We start from the raw sequence: 17,975 nt of genomic DNA, 5'->3' as shown, positions 1-17,975 counted from the left end.
TTCCTTGATTTTTGGCTGACAGTTCTTGGAAATACAGTTAGACATCAATTAGAAATTAAAAAAAGACCTTTTCAGCCAGGAGAACATTTGCCAAAATGTGAAGCCTTGAGTACTTCTGGAATGAAATGAAGAAAAGATAAAAATCACAACTTCATGCTACAACAAAAAAAATAACATTTACAAGAGGTTGGGATGTTGCTTGTCAAAGACAGATTGGTAAGGTGTGAATCAAATGTTGAATGCTCAGGAATTGAGTTGTGCTTGTGATGCACTACTGAAAGGTATTTGGAAAAGCAGTCCTGGGAAAACTATGATATATTTAGTAACTGGAACAATTTCTGGAGTGCTGCTTGCAGTGAGATGTGAAAGGATGAAGCAATGCAGGTGCACAGTCCTGGGAAAACTATGATATATTTAGTAACTGGAACAATTTCTGGAGTGCTGCTTGCAGTGAGATGTGAAAGGATGAAGCAGTGCAGGTGCACAGGAAGGTCATGGCTCATTTCTTAACTGAAAGAGTCTGGAGCAGTAGAGGTGCAAGTGAAAAGTTGTTACCACATGGGAATAGAACACATGCTGATTATAAAGATAAGCTGTAATGGGGGAGGGTGAGAAACAAGAATACTTGAGAGGCCACTTTGAAGCGTTTGGTGCTGGAATGGGAGGAGGAAGACATCTGCCTCTCGAGGAAGCACAGTAATGGATAATGCCTGTAAAGGACATGGCTGTGTAACACGGGCCTGGAGAGGCACGGCATGAGGAGCTCTTGAAGGACTGGCAGGGCACCAGGGAGCTAGCCTTTGGCAGTCCTGCCATATCTGGTTTTTCTCCCTGTGTCTCTGGGAAGGTGCAGCCTGCCATCCCCAGCCCACAGCTGAACCCCATGCAGTCCCCCTGGCTGCTGCCACAGTCAGCCTTGGGACCAGGGGCAGGAATCAGGTGTGGGACCAGGGGCAGGAAGGCTCCAGTGGTGACAGCGCAGGTAGCAGAGACGCAAGCAGCTGCGGGCTCCGTGTGCCAGACCCCACAAGCCAGCACACCACTGGGGTGCTCCCTCCAGGCGGGACCCGCAGGCGGCCGAGGGTCGCTCCCCGCGGGGCTGCCGGGCCGCCAGGGCCGCCAGCCGAGACAGGGCCGCCAGCCGAGACAGGGCCGCTGTGGGCGCGGCCCGGCTGCGGAGGAGGGTCCGGCCCTTCTGACGGGCCCTCCCGGTGGAGCGCCGAGCTCCCGCCCGGAGAGGAAGGGAAAGAGGTCAGCCGAACACTTTCGGGCTGCAGGGAGGCGCAGCAGCCGAGGGGAGCTGCCCGTCTGTGGTGAGGAGGGTGAGTACAGAGCAAAGAGGTGGGAATGGATTGGAAGTGAGGTGCTGACAGGGATTGGTATATCTGATCCCTTAAGTGCTTGTATAGAAACTGGTACTGCGTGATGGTGCAGTGTAAATATGAGGCTGGGACCCTGAAATGATGGCCAGGCTGTGGGGCTGCACTGCTAAGAGGAGCCATGGTCAGTGCAGCTGTGTGTCACAAACCTCTGAGGGAGGATGATTTTGTACGTGGATATACATGTCCGTGTACATTACTGTATTTATGGGTACCAGGGCATACATAGATACTTTAAAAAAATAAAGGACGCAAAGAAAAACTGTAAAACTAATGCTGCTACTTAGTTCTGTTACACCTTCCTTGGAAACAGACGGTGGCTGTAGTTACTGGCTGCATCTTTTCACTTGAATGGTTATAGTTAACTCCTGGTAGCATCTTAGTTTCTTCAGGGTTGGAAGAGTGAGTGTTAACCTCCTGTTGTCAATCAAAGTTACTTCTCAGGACCTTTTGGATGAGTTGAGAATAAAAATACCTCTTGCCAACAGAATGAGTGCCACATCAGCCACGAGCTGTGCCTTGCCACCGCCGCTTGGGCCTGAGCAAGAGGAGCAAGAGAGCTCGGAGATACATATGTCTGTTTTGTGGTATGCAGGGCAGCTGGCAATTACTTACTATGATACAGAAGATTGCTCAGTCTACTTCATGCCTGAGATACCTGATAATGAAGACCTCAAGCTACTGCAAAAAGTGATTGGGGAACTTAACCCTCAATGCATAGTGACCAGTGCAAAACAGGACCAGAACATTGCCAAATTCCTGACCAACCTAACAGCTACTGCTGGTGATAAAGACACGGGAAAACCAGAAATTGTCCTGTTTCCTAACATAGATTTTGGTTTAGAAGTCACCAAGCAACGGATCCTATCTAGGCAATTTCCATTTATCCCATCTCATATGACTGCAACAGAGAAAATTCTCTATTTGTCCTCAATCATCCCTTTCGAGAGTCCACTCATGATACGAGCCTTAGGGGGCCTCCTTAAGTTTCTAGACAGGAGAAGGGTTGGAGTTGAGCTCGAAGACAGCAGTGTAGCAGTTCCTATTTTGGCCTTTAAAAAATTTGTGCTGTCAGATACTGTGAATATGGACCAAGACACTTACTGTGTCCTGCAGATATTTAAAAGTGATACCCATCCTTCTGTGTACAAGCTATCCAGTGGACTAAAAGAAGGATTTAGCTTATACGGAATTTTAAACCGTTGCAGATGCAAATGGGGAGAAAAACTGCTGAGGCTGTGGCTCACACGACCTACCCGGAACGTGACAGAGTTGAACAAACGGCTAGATGTTATCAACTTCTTCCTGCTGGCTCAGAACCATGAAACAGTCCTCACTCTTCAAAACTGCCTCAAGAATATTAAAAATGTGCCTCTTATTTTAAAGAGAATGACTCTTTCCAACACAAAAGTTAGTGACTGGCAAGCACTGTATAAGACAGCGTACAATGCAGTGTGCCTTAGAGACACGTGTCGCTCTCTGCCCAATACTATTGAACTTTTTCAGACTATTTCACGTGTCTTCACTGATGATCTGCACTACATTGCTAATCTAATCAGCAAAGTGGTAGACTTTGAGGGCAGCCTCTCAGAGAACCGCTTCACTGTTAGACCTAATGTAGACGCCAATATTGATGAAAAGAAACGAAAGCTGATGGGACTGTCAGACTTCCTTACAGAAGTGGCACGAAAAGAACTGGAGACTTTGGACAATCGGATTACCTCCTGTTGTGTGATCTACATTCCTTTGATTGGGTTCCTTCTGTCCATTCCACGCCTACCAAATATGGTGGAGAAGAGTGACTTTGAAATTGAAGGCTTGGACTTCATGTTCTTGTCAGAGGATAAACTGCACTACAGAAGTGCCCGAACCAAGGAGTTAGACAGCCTGCTGGGTGACTTGCACTGTGAGATCAGAGACCAGGAAACACTCATCATGCACCAGCTGCAGACAAGGATCTTGGAGAAGTCTGAAGTACTTAACAGTGTGATTGAGTACACTGCACACCTGGATGTACTGCTAGCCTTGGCAGCGATGGCCCGGGAGAATGCCTATTGCCGACCTCGCTTTACTCATCGCCACGGCTTCCACATCAAGGATGGAAGACATCCACTCATGGAACTATGTGCAAAGACTTTTGTGGCCAATCCTGTGGACAGCGGTGAGGCTACCAGACGCATAAAGATCATCACAGGGCCAAACTCCTCTGGAAAGAGTGTTTACTTAAAGCAAGTAGGTCTTATAGTGTTCATGGCTCTGATCGGCAGTTATGTCCCTGCAGCAGAGGCAGAGATTGGAGTAATTGATGGGATTTACACAAGAATCCACAGTAGGGAATCGGTTTCTGTAGGGCTCTCCACATTCATGATTGATCTTAACCAGGTTGCCAAGGCTGTAAACAATGCCACAGAGAGGTCCCTGGTACTTATTGATGAGTTTGGTAAAGGGACCAACACACTGGATGGCCTGTCCCTTCTGGCTGCTGTCCTGAGGTACTGGATCAGACAAGGAACACAGTGTCCACAGGTCTTTGTCTCCACTAACTTTCACAGTTTAATGCAGCTAGAACTCCTGCCTGACACACCTCTTCTGGAGTACCTGACCATGGAGACCCACCAGGATGGAGAGGAGTTGATATTTTTCTATCAGATCAAACAGGGTATGTCCACTATTAGTCATGCTGCCACCATTGCTGCATTAGCAGGAATGCCAGCCAAAATTATTGAAAGAGGAGTGGAAGTATCAGAACTGATTCGCAATGGAAAACCTATCAAACGTCTTGATCATCCTTCCAAAGGCGATAGGATGGAAAAATGCAAGTCTGTTGTGGAAAAGTTTCTTTGCATAGACCTTGACGATCCCCAAGTGGACTTGGAAGAGTTCATGTCTAAAGAAGTGCTGCCTTCTGCAGCCTCAGTCCTGTAGCAAGGATATGTGTAAATGCAGAGAGTGCATCATATGATATACCATGGAGAGTTTGGTACTTTAAAGAATGATCACTATGATGAAACACCTCACAGGAAATCTAGCTTGTAACAAACTGTTTGTAGCTATGTCCTTCCTTGTTCTTGTTGTTTAAACCAAGTACTTATATATCCCTTCAATATGGTGTACCATACAAGTGTACAAAGAGAAGAAGAATTTTAAGAACATCTCCCACCTGTTGGGTCACCCAGTTTGTGAATTTTCTGTCCCTGTTGTTGGAACCTCCAATTAAAAAATACACTGTAGAAAAATCACAACACATTTCTACTGGTCTTAGAAGACTATGAAAGGAAAGTGTTTATTGTTTCATATTGTGCCAAAGTGATGGTTGCAGCCATTTTAGGCTCAACATCAAAGATTACAAATAAGTATGTGCTTCAGACTCTTGTATCAGCAAGTAATAGTTGTCACAATACAAACCACTGACATAGAGGCTGATAAATGGAAATACAAAGGGATTTAATGGCTCTGCAGCTTTTCTTATACCAGCTTTTCTGTCCAAAATGCCAGAGATATCAGGATTCATTATAAAAAGAATGCTGGTGGTCAGAATCAGCGGGGACTGATAAAAAGGAGTGCCTTGGTTTTACTGAGAAATGCTCTCTTCTTTAAGGTCCTGTATGATAAAACTATGTGTCTATGCCACATGGGTATAAATAAACGCAAAATTAAAAATCTAGGAATGTAAGAGAGAAATTCACATTTTCTATTCTATATTCAATTATTAACATTTGAGGATTAATACCACAAAGGGAGGATTGCGTTTCACTGCTCTTGTCATGCAGAAGATCTTTATTGAACACAGTATTTTATGTACGCATATGCAAGAAAAATTCATTAACAAATTAATGACACAAGAGCCATATCTAAATAATATCAAAGTAATAACCTTTCCTGCAGCCTGAGTGCCTGAGATTCCTCATGTAAATAAGACAGAGGAGACATTACATAGCTTATTGTCTGCTAAAACTTGCTCTAACCACTTACATAATGGCTAATAAAAGACATACTACATCTCTCATTTATATGTCATTTCAAGAAGCCGAACATATTAATGTCACATAAACTGAGAGAAAATTTACATGAAAAGAAATTAAATCCCTTCATAATTATAAATATTAAACATGTTATCTGGTATATCTGGCTGAAGATAGCAAAAAGATGAATGTCAGCGCACATCAAAAAGATCTGAAATTGGAGGCACTGCTTTGGCTTTGTTTCAGTGTGGAATTTCCTCCTTGATGATGAACTATTATTATTATTATTATTACAAAATAAGTACCTTATGTTATTTCTGTATGAAACTGGAAAGAGACAGAAGTTTAACATAATTTACATTAAAAAAATACAATAATAAATTACTGAATCATGCATTTAATGCTATTTCCAGGGCAATCAAAATAATACTGTCTGCATAATAATATCTGGTATCTTGATGATGTTAGCACTGAAGTGAATGGCAACAGTGAATCAGGCCTTGTACAATGCTCACAAGTGTAGAATATACAAACGTGTTTTTCACTAACATATTCTCTTTTACCAACTATACATACAGCATCCTAAAGATACACCATACAAAAGAATATAATATACAAAAGATTCATAATTTATATTTTTGGCTTTTTTTGTTGACAACCACTGTCTAGGATAGGGATATACTCTGCACTAATTAAACAGATGCCATCAGAGCAATTTAGCTGTCAGTCATCTTCTTATGAAATTCATTCCACAGTATTTGCAGTTCTGGCAGTACTAGGTATCAAAGGACCTCCAAACGTCATACAGCACTTACGAAGTGTGCCTCTCAACACACCCTGCAATAAACAGGAATCTGTACAAATGAAAAACACAGGGCTTGTCACTGACTGGTGGCAACTTAGCAGGCAAGTGAGGGAAGCAGGAATAGAAACATTATCTTCAAATGCAAAACGTCAGTTTCTTCTTTTATTATGCTTCATTAGGTTCTTTGCATAGAAGATAACTATACTAACCCAAGATTCTTATCATTCAAATAATTCTGGAAATAGCTAAACATGTGCAAGTAAATCATACCCTTTGTCTCCTTCCACAAGGACATCTAGAAGCACACTATACCTCCTGATTTTGGGGAAGTTTTCAGTGGCACATCTAATCTGAGAAATGTCCAACTAAGCATGAAAAGTGAGTTGGTCCCACTCCTGAGTAGGTGAATAAGTCCTTTATTCTGAGAAGCTGAAGGGGGTACAGTAAACCAGATAGCTCTTTTCTAATCCACTTTATTTCACACTTTTATCCTTTATTAATATCTGTTTCCAAGTTTTTTAGATGTACCATTTTTAGCTTAATGATGTGCCTTCAAAGTGAAAAACTGATTTCTTGAGATCTTCACTAGTTCTAAATTCTCAAACTCTTTGCTTTGTAAATATAATTTTTAACTTTGGGAAAGTTAAAATCTCTTCAGAATATATGCATTTCAAAATGCCTGCAGTTATATTAAGGTTTAAAAAACCTATTTTTTTTTCCAAAAATACAACTTTGGTGGAATTCAGATGTCACTGAGAGGAGGGTGAGTTAACAGAGTATTATTTCAAATAAGGAAGCTTACATTTAAAAATTAAATTAATACCGTTATAAAGCCATGGCTGAGAACTATACTCAACCACTTTAGTACTATTTTTTCTTTTATAAGCTTGCTCATGTAACCTTCATCCAGTTTCCTTTTCTTGCTTTTCATATTGTTATATGATCTAAAAATGCAATTACACATTGTATTCAAATGTACTGCAAAATAATTATTCCTTTTATGATTCATATTTTTATTTAGTTTTCTCTAAATGCGTAAAACTATCTAACTAAATGTATGAACACAATGAAAGAAAAAATTATAGTAAAGACTGATGCTTATGCCTGACACTGAATTGACAGAGAAAAATGTACAGATTTTTAATACATAGTATCTTTCTATACAGTAGATCATATGCATTATCCAGCATTATGGAGGGTTCAGGAAGATGATTGGGAATGACATTGACCTGGTTCTGTCAGCAGCAGTGAATATCAGAACACAGAAAGGATGCATCCTGGCTAATATTTCATGGAAGCTAGATAAATGTAAATGAAACAAACAAAACCAATAAAAAAAACAGAATAGCAAAACCCCCACCCTGATTGTCTCAGATGTTTTAACCAGTTAAATCACTGAACCACTGATATTCTAGAAGATCTGTGGATTTTTAAATTAGCATTTTAAAAACCCAGCTGTCAATATAAGCAAAAGGTTCTGTGAGTTTACAAATTTAATATCTATCATATACCACCTGCATCCCGTGAATAGTTCCTTATTTCTGTTTTAAAGTACACATATCCTCAAATTTTCTTGATGTATCTCAAATCTCCCTACCTTCTTTTTACTGATTTCAAAATACTACTTAATTAAAACATGCACCTTCAGCATTTTTAGGGATATTTCTAATTAAATTTTAAAGTATTTTTTAATGCCCACTATTAAGGAAAAAATCAACGTAAAAGATTAGTATTATGTACTTTAATTCTTATTTAAAATATTTTTTCTGAAAGTTATTTTCCCATTCAATGTTAAAAGATCACATAAAACATTCTATACAATGTCAGTAAAAAAAAATCTATGCACATATACCTTGTGTTAAATAATACAGTCTTAGTTAAATGAGTATGACATAAAAAATAGGTACACTCGTTTTGCTTCTATGTATTTTAATCACAGTTATATCCTATTTTCATGCATTTGTGTATTTTGTCAAAAAATCTAATAAATAGGCAAGAAATAACTACCTGCAAGAGAGAATATAGAAGATATATTAATACAGTTTTTCCTCATTACTCTGAAATTCACCAAAGTATATTTAGTAGAGAAAACTAACAGTCTGCCTACTATGCATAATTCAAACGGAAATTCCACTGTTTATTTGCTAATTTTCCCCTATACAGTAACAAAACTCTGCAAACAAACCATATGCATACAATCTACCCCCTAATGGGAATTCTGTGACTCTGAACAAGTACTTTTATCCTTTGGTCTTGTCTAATTTCCCAACAGAAAACAGACCATGATATTACTGCACCGAGAATATGAAGAGTGGTAAATTACAGTACAGGACTACTGGTTATACAGTAGATACATTAATTATTTCTTTAAAAACCAAGTATTTTAAAGTCTTACCTCTTCAGCTGCTTACAAAGTAGAAAGTATGATGCTATAGCATAAACAACACTTTGTCCATCTCCAAATTAAACTTTCTAGATTGCTGCTGAGATGTGTGAAATGTGAGCTCACCTGCTTACGTAGCTCTGTTGATTTTGACAACTTCATGAAGGTCAGATGTGGTTTAAAAGCTCTTTCTTCTCCTGTCATGATCCCCTTTTCTTGAAATATCATCTTCATAGTCTCTGATGAGGAGAAAAGTGTGTAAGTACAAAGATATTACATAATATAATGCTTAAAATGTGTTTTCAAATGTAATTTTAGTCATGGCTCCTTCACATGAAAGAAACAAGATGATGAGTACCAAAAAGCAGGGAGATTTCTACTTAATTTCAAAGGCACATAATTATTTCTTCAGAGGTATATATTATTGCATGTGAAAATGGTCCTATATTTGCAGTTAATATCAGTTAAATAATGGCAATTAGAAAGCTGTTCATGCTGTCCGATTTTGCTATCAAAATAGGAACTCAACATTAGCACTGTTCAGGAGTCACTCTCACTGGAAGTGCGGGAAACTTCAGGAAAACTCTGAGTATGTAAAAGAATTCTCTATTCAAAAACACTATTCTGTGGGGAATTCTATTATCTGTATTTGGGTAATCTCCCACTCAGAACAGAGGAAATTTGGAAGTGAAAGCTCTAAGGTTTGGCACTGGATTTACATGCCAGCATTAGAGAATGTATCAGGTATGCTGATGATTTTTGTTTGGGTTTTAAAGCTTTACTTTTGCCTTCTAAGCTAATTTCCTACTTTTAATGTACACTTTTATCTGTTTACAGTCCAGGCCAAAGCAACTCTACAACACTGACCTAGTTTACTATTTCCCAATTCATCTGCCCAATGTAATGTTTAATTTCTTGGAAATAAATTTCAGTGTAACTTTTGAATTATGTTCTGTGGTTTTTTTTAGATTAAATACTTCCAACATGAAAAATTTCTATTCAAAAAATGGTTTAGATAGAATTGGAAAAACCTGTAGTAAAAATAATACTGGAAAATAAGAGTATTTCTATTACTGAAAAACAGAAAAACTGCAAAACCGTTTTGTTCTTTGTAAGTACAACTTCCAGTTTTTCACTAGGTGTAGGTCTTGCTGACTCATACAAACAAAATAAAATCAAAATAGGGGGAAAAATTATAAATCCTATCACATATATATAATCAGCCCTTAACTTAACAATGTATGTTCATTTAAATATTTTTTTTGCTTGATAGTTCAACAGTCCTTTTTCTCCCACCTGGAAGAAACAGCATCACACTGGGAAGCAAACAACACAAGTACCGCTGACCTACTTGTATTATGTTAAATTTTGTCTGTGGCAGACATTTCTAAATTTACATTGGATCCCCACTAAGCTTTCTGGCTCCTGTATCTGTTCTCTGAACAGCACAATTTGGGGATCCATTGATGTTGATGTTCCAGCAAGGGGTAAATCTTATCAGACCCAGGTTTATGCTACCATGTGATATTGTGGCTCAGTCTTGTGCATGGTAGTCTTTTTTTCCCCCTCTGAAACCTCCATTTTTTTCTGCCATCACATCTGAGGCCATGCAGTCTTATCTCACACTCTGCAATTAGGATCTGTGCTGATGAAGATTTGCACCTCTCCAGGTGTCCCCTCCTAAGTCCAGTAAGAGCTTAGTATCAGAGCAGAGGTTTGCCAATGTGCCCCTGATCACAGGACTATGAACCCAGGGATCTCATCAGGGCAGACCGATCACACAGTGCTGTGACTGTGTGGGAATTGGGTGGGACAGCTGGGCACCTACACTTTACACTGCTGAACAGCAACCACAGCCCTCCCTGTCTTCGTTTTGTGCTAAATAGCTTTGTTCAATATGTGTTCTATTTATCTTTCCAAACTGCTCTTTCATACCTGGCAATTCTAATCAAAAATACCAATGAAAACCTGGGTCAGAGCAGAAAAGCACGCAGAGACTGCAGCTTTAAATTTAACAGATTTACGTGTGTGTAGATGTGTGTCTACACACGTTCTCACGGGCATCAGGCTTCTCACACAGCTTTGTTGTGGCACAGACATATTAAACATCACAGCCTCAAGACATTGGGCTTGCTGGGACTACAGATAGCCCCAGTTTTGCAGAATTTGACATGCACAGAAAGAGTGACATTTTACTGGGTAAGGTAACTTATGAACATAATTAACACTGTTTCCTTCTTCAAAACAAATGAAAATAGAAAGAAATCTGAGTAAGTGGAGGGGAAAAAAAGAAATAAAGACAGATGTTTTCCTGAGAGCACAGTAAAGTTACAAGATAATGTAATGCTATTAAAATCCATGAAGCTCTTTGAAGAAGTGGCTACAAGAAGGGATTTAACAGAAACTGGGAAGGACGCATGGATGCTGTGGGCAAGAGAAAGTTCTTGGCTTATGAGATAGCATAAAAGTGGATTTGTCAACTGGCAGATACATAAAAGTTAAAGTTTATGATGGGGATTGCCTAAACTGAAAGAAATTTAGAGGCCAGTGATGAGAAAAATAGACAGATGATGCCCAAGGGTCTTGACAAATGAGTATCCTCCATTTTTCCTCCAGACATTATCATTACTACTTAGACTGAAAAATCAAACGAAATCTATGTTTTCCTTTATTAGCCTCAGGCTGACTGATGTTTGCAGCTTCAAAGTATACCCTAGAAATGTTAAAGCTATTTTTACAAGCTCAATGACTTCCTGAAACAAATTTTTGGACAGCTTTCAGACTGCCTTTCATGCAGTTTGAAGTACTCTGTAATACCATTTTGTACCTCATTTTATAATGTCAAAATTACTGAATGTCATCTGCCTCTTACATTGGATGCAGCTGAATCCATTAGACAACTCTCTCCCCATAATTAGAATGGAAATGTGATATATGAAGCTTACTCAGAGCCACTTTACATGGGAAAAGATCAAAAATTCAACAGCTACATCAATATAGAACAATTGATAGTAAAATTGCATATGGAGCCATATTCCGTAATACAAATGGCCATCTTCTTTCCCAAGATTTCATTAGATACAGAAACCTGCTATGTATGTATGTTTACTTCCAGACTATTAATTTCTGCTTGTCTCAAAACCACGTTCCTTCAATTAAAAGGTTTATAATTTAGAAAAAGTATTCTGGCTTTTTATTGAATTTTTTTTTTTTTACTTTACGCTTGGAAATGAAGAATAGCTGAGCATAGACAACTTAAAATTAGAACTGCCATGTTAAGCCACATTAAAATTCTTGAGTTCTTAGGGTTTTTTAAGCAATGGGCCAAAAGGTAAGCCAGAGTCAAGCCAATTTCCCAATAGTTCCTCCACTGCTCCTTGGTTATGTATTAGTTAGGCTTTTCTACAGTGAGCTGTCACTGTCCCAAACCACTGCCATGTATCAGCAAGCCATACTGTTATTTCAAGCACTCATCAGGAGTATGTGCAGGTTGTTCTGTTTCTCTCCATCACCACATACACATACAGAAGAAAGATGAGTTCGTTCATAAAGTAGGATCCATGGAGCAGCTGGGCCAAGCAATCCCTACTTTGTGCACATACGTCAGTACATATGGTAAGTCTTACAAGACAGTGACAATGTGAAGGCAAAGTCCAAAACTGAAATAGAAGCATAAGTAGAACTTCCTAATAAAACTTGCTTCTTTTACTGGCTTCAATCCATTCTAATACTTCCCATAAATTTGTTATGATCACAAAAAGAAGTGGGTGAGAGTACCTTCTTTTAAACCACAATAAGCATATTGCTTCATTTTAATGAGCTATTTATCAGAATAGAAAGAATGTAGATTACGATCTAAAAGCATTTGCTGCCCTTGTTTTCAGTATGATTTCAGAGAATCATACTTCCAGTCCCACCTAACTAAACAGCAGCAATTTGGACTATCACCTTTTTGCTCGCTTTGTACAAATCAGTTGTTCTAATGGAAAATTACAATACCTTTGAGTTTCCAATTTTTTCATCATCTGAAATGACCTAAGAGCAGCTGACAAGGGCAAAATTCATTTATCGTAGCTTCAGCCATCTGTAACTAAAGTGAACTAAATTAACTGAATTAAACTATTTCCCTAGGCTATCTGAAGTGAGGGCAATGTAATTCACCCTCAAATGGATACTAAATGTGTGGTTTCACAATCTTTAAAGAAGCACATAAACTATCGTCCTTGTCAAAATAGACTGTTCCTCTCCAGCCCAGTGCCTGCCACTGCTCCCATCTTTCATGCCAACAGTTATGTAGCTATACAGTAAACTGCATGGGCAAACTGAATAGGCTAAAAATTAGCTGGCAAAGGTAAAAACGTTAATTTTACCACAGCTGAATTCACCATGTAGCTGCAGAAAGGAGTCAGATTGCTTTGGTATGGTGGCAATGTAAGTTTATGCTTGAGTAAAGCTGTACTGTATCTAGAGAAGAAGATGGGCAGTATGACTCACTTTCCATTTCTCTCTCTCTCTCTAGTGTGGACTGTTAGGAAATCAATTCAGAGAGATTAGACGAAATGTCATTTATACACAACTAAAGTTAAAGAAAATTAGTAAGTTAGTTGTACTGTGTGTCAACCTGACTGTTGTACTACACTGCAGTCTTAACTATTAAAATATTTAAGCCAACAAATCAACATTTCTTAAAAACAAAGGACCAAAAGCAAATGAAATATTTGTATGTATAAACAGAAGAGTAATTCTTCTGTTCATGAAATACAAGCTCCCTCTCATGGTCAGACCATAACATGCATCATTAATCCATAAAATCAAAATCTGCAAATCCTGCAGGTAAAAACCAGGATTCACTTATCCACTTTTATCAGCTTCAAGCAGCATTTACAATATAGTTATCAAAATAGAGATCAAAACGAAGCAATTCATTACCTTTTCCAAATTCACTTAGTACTTGTGCTGGTTTTGGCTGGGGTAATTTTCTTCATCGTAGCTAGTATAGGGTTATTTTTTGGACTTGTGCTGAACAGAGGGTTGATAGTTCAGGTATGTTTTAGTTACTCCTGAGCAGTGCTTGCACAGAGCCAAGGCTTTTCCTGCTTCTCAGCCCACCCCTCCAGCAAGAAAGCAGGAGGTGCACAAGGAGCTGGGAGGGGACAGCCAGGACAGCTAACCCCATGTGAGCACAGAGATGTTCCATACCGTATGGTGTATGGTGTCATCCTCAGCATATATAGAGCTGGGGAAAGAAGAAGGAGGGAGGATGGCATTTGTCTTCCCAAGTCACTCTTAGGCTTGATGGAGCCCTGCTTTCCTGGAGACAGCTGAATATGTGCCTGCCCATGAGAAGTGGTGAATGAACTCCTTGTTTTGCACTACTTGAGTGCATGGCTTTCGCTTTCCCTATTAAACTGTCTTTATGTCAACCCACGAGTTTTGTCACTTTTACTCTTCCGATTCTCTCCCCAAAATGGCCAGCAAAGAGTGAGCGAGTGGCTGTGTGGGGCTGAGCTGCCAGCTGGGACTAAACCACAATAGTCCTTCAAATATTCTGTGGTGTAGGAAAGCATAAGAAAAAGAGTTTTCTAAAAAGTCCTTTAAGTGTATATGTCACTGTAAGCACATGATTTCTAAAAAGGTTTTGACAAAGAATTATTAAAATACTCCTCAAACCTCTGTCAGAACAGTTTAGCATTACTCCTGGTAGATAATTAAATTATGCTAATGTCTTTTAGTGGATTTTTGGGAAGTAACTAGCAAATCAGAACAAACAGAAGATTCACATTAGCTGTGCTTTTCCTGGACTTTTGTCTCTGGCAAACCTACATTTACACTGGTATTAGCAGACATGCAATGACCACATGCAGATGTTATTATTATCAAAAAATTTTCTGTATTATTTATGGAACTAAATGGTGTCCTACCATTTAGAAGCTAATTTAACTTCATCTGTTTTCTATTGCCTGTGTTATCAGTATTTCTCCTTCATTCATGTCCAACACAAAATAACACATGAAATCAAAATTCACCTTAGAACATAGCAGAACCATACATAATCTTGAAGTAGCAAAACAGTGATTCCTTAATAAATTAAACTGAGGTTTTTGTAAAAGGTCAAGCCAGCTGCACTTCAGAAATGAAACTATTTAATTGCTAAAGGAAACTGTATTAATAAAAACCTTTTCAATTTTTCCCTCTGTACTGGACTGCAAAGAGGTAGCATGATAGTAGCAGTCTTTGCGACTCTGCAGAATGTCCTATATGGGTTATTGCGCTATTAAAAAATGGTGTGACCTCACATTCCTCAGAGCACAAAAGATAATTCATCAATACTGAAAAACTCTTTTAAAGAGTCTTTCCAAGGAATAGTTGGAATTGCTGGGATAGTTTTAAAGGACACCAGTGAATTACAGACAGTACTGTTCATTGAGAATTTGTATTAAATATCTGTAAACAACATACTTTAAGTATAGACTCATAGACAGATAAAAAATAGGACCAAAACAAGGTAGCATGGAGTCTTTATATCCCATTTACAAATTTGCACTATGATTTTTACATATACTAAATAAAAAGTTATCAGAGAACAGTACTGTCTGTAATTCATTAACATCCTTTTGAACTATACAAAGTAGGCTAGGAAATTAATTATGTAGCATTTACAGTTGTTAAAGGTAAATTAATATTGACTAAATTAGCACCAACTTATCTTTGTGCTCCATTCTCATTTAGTTTGTCAAGAAGTCTTTAAAACACTTAAACTAGATTGACAAGTTGTACCTGCTATTTCTTTAAGTAGTGTTGTATGATCATTTTCTGCCAAATTCACAAATCCAACTTGATTTCTGAAGTGATCAATTCCTTGAAAAGATAAATCCACTCTTTTTCCTTTCAGGAGATTGTCTACAAAAACCTTGCTGTCTGAAAGAGCACCAACTGCTCTGTCAAGAGGAAAGAAAATATCAATGTCAAATATATTTCTGCTGTTAATATTGCTATTAATCATTATATCAATAAATGTAACAAAGGTTTTTTAGTATCAATTTATTATCTACTATGGTACTTTTGCACTAATTCCTATCAATACAGTTGTTGTTGTTGTTATTATTACCACCACCTTTTTATAAAGGTAAAGTGGTTCATATGCTGTACTGTAAAATCATACAAACAATAAGGCAGATTTATCAGCAGGTGCAATTCCTCAAAGAGTTTATCTCAGTCCTCAAGGTATCCAGATACTAAGATGACAGTGTCCCTATTACTTTGTGCATTCCATTTAAATAAGATGATTACTCAGAAGTATTTAGTTTTTCATTCTTAAATTAATTAACTTTTTTCTTCTCCTGATAGGTCAATTGAACTAAGATTCTGCTTCATTGAGTGTTAGTTAAATTATAAACAGATGTAAGTGACATTACATATATGATGATAAAATTTATGGAAATTACAACTAAGCTTATGGAGAACTGTTATTAAAAGAGGTACTATCTCAATTTACATCTACTTTCTGTAAGAGCTAAGAGGCATGTACACAATAACTGCAATAACAGGCTACTAGCCTGGTAACCTTTTAATAATCATCTTAATTAGCCACATCAAGTGTATGTACAATTACATCAAATAATTGTTTTGACCTGCACTTAAATTGATTCAAATGCTAAACAAAAACCACATAAACATTCCTATTGTTTTCTAAAAGATGTCTCACATGTCACGGTTTTAATTCTATTCAACAAACCTGAATTTACCATTTTCCCCAAACCGATGCAGACTTTACAAACGCTAGATGGCAGTAAAAACGCTGAAAAGAGGCATTTTTACTTTTTCTGTTCTAGCTGAATGAAAGCAATCACCATGATTTCTACAGCAGGTTAAATGATTTCACTGAAGCCTATACAATTACAAGAATCTCTACACATTTCCATTGTGTTTAACAAAGTGGACTCTTGATGTGAACTATGCATTAACTGGAACCTCGGCAAAGTTAAGAAACACATGAAGGTTGATTACATGACAAAATATCCTTCATTGCTAGAGCTCTCCTGTGGTCTTTTTAGAAGGGTTTAATCTATAAGCTAGAAGTACTTTAGATCCTTTAAAACCATAAACAACAATGCCCTTACTTGTTCCTCGGCAAAGACATTTTACTTTAAGCATAGTCTCTGTCACTTACCTACCCTCTTATCACTGTTGGACAAGCCTGTTCCTGTGTCTTCCCTATGTGGTGTACTTCAAGACCTTTCAAAAACACGATCTAATACTGGTTCTACCTGTCAGATTACCTCACATTTAAGCAGGCATAGATTTATTTGTTTATTTATATGTATTTTTTATTAACATGAACCTAAAAATTGGTCCAAAACAAGTACAGATATTTCAAATACCCTGTGTCAAATTAAGTTAAAGCTTGCAGAGGGCTTTAAAGTAGTGATTAATGCATGTCTCTAAAATCTATCTCTGTATTTTTTATATATGAGAGTTAGTCCACAGAAAGTCATGGAAAGCTCTGTTCCTCAGCTGAACAAAGATTTATATTTCCATACTGTAGGGTCTGCTGCAGAACTCACTGACGAGCCCAAGTCTACCCGATGAGTTCTATGAAAGGTCAATCCACACAGTGCAGTGTGCTTTCAGTTTAGCACTGTAGCATCGAAGATTTAGTTCTACTTTTTCTTTTATATATAATCTTGCAAACACTAAAATATGTAGAAAAATAGTTGTCATCTCACTCTAGCTATCTTGTCTTTTGTATTCTATCCATCACTTTATAATGTCTAACAATTGCTTTGTAAGAATAATGCACAAGGACAAACATTTCCACTGAAGTCAACAGCAAAAACCACAACAGTGGCATTTTTTTGTTATTCCATACCAAATAGTATTTAAAACACCAACTAGAAATTACACTCAGTGCCACTAATCCACAGAGATACCCAAAAAGTTTACAAGCACTTTGATCTAAAGTGGAAAAAGGAAATTTAAAAAAATAATTAAACAGCATATTCTAAGTGAATACAAGCTAGAATTATAGAAGCAGTGACTTTTCTTTCTATATTGCTGTAAAGTAAATATTGTAGCACTTAAAATTCATGAAGTTTCTTTTTAGAAATTTCTGAGTTTTAATTTTGATTACTTGTTAGAAAAAGCAATATCACAAAAAAAGCCAAGCTCAATTCTTTCAGTTCTGTTATTTGTAATGAAAAGGTGAGATTCACAGAGTCTTTGACAGAAAACTAGAAAGAAAAACTTGACACTATAATATCATAACAAGGCATTTACTGCAAAGGCAGGCATCCTGATTTCTAGCACCTGATCCCATGACTATGCATACAGTTAACATAAAGTAGAACTTCTTGGCTTGAAGGGAGTGCTGCCATGACTCTTTGATTGCTGGCTTTCTTTCTAGTTTCAAAATCTCACATTCTTGATTTCATACAGTCCTACAAAAA

General features: G+C 37.8%; 2 protein-coding genes across 5 annotated transcripts in view; one reads left to right on the top strand and one right to left on the bottom strand.

Moving 5' to 3' along the window:
- The window catches only part of AKAP7 (A-kinase anchoring protein 7), an 85,845-nt gene that overhangs the window by 51,030 nt on the left and 16,840 nt on the right, over window positions 1–17,975 (bottom strand). For all 4 annotated transcript variants that reach the window (XR_004238732.1, XM_032101723.1, XM_032101722.1 and 1 more), the window contains exons 5-6: window positions 15,307–15,467; window positions 8,656–8,768 (exon numbers count right to left, since the gene is read on the bottom strand). Coding sequence is in view for 3 of the 4 variants with exons in the window: in XM_032101723.1 (XP_031957614.1) it covers window positions 8,656–8,768; window positions 15,307–15,467 (274 nt within the window). In the remaining variant the exon portion in view is untranslated. The remainder of the gene's footprint in view (window positions 1–8,655; window positions 8,769–15,306; window positions 15,468–17,975) is intronic.
- Window positions 1,702–4,638, top strand: MSH5 (mutS homolog 5). Its single transcript, XM_032101709.1, has one exon. The coding sequence runs from the start codon at window positions 1,869–1,871 to the stop codon at window positions 4,302–4,304; it is 2,436 nt and encodes an 811-aa protein (XP_031957600.1). The 5' UTR covers window positions 1,702–1,868; the 3' UTR covers window positions 4,305–4,638.

The sequence above is a fragment of the Corvus moneduloides genome, chromosome 3, assembly GCF_009650955.1.
Source record: "Corvus moneduloides isolate bCorMon1 chromosome 3, bCorMon1.pri, whole genome shotgun sequence".
Taxonomy (NCBI): Eukaryota; Metazoa; Chordata; class Aves; order Passeriformes; family Corvidae; genus Corvus; species Corvus moneduloides.
This window is presented reverse-complemented; position numbering and strand designations above follow the sequence as displayed.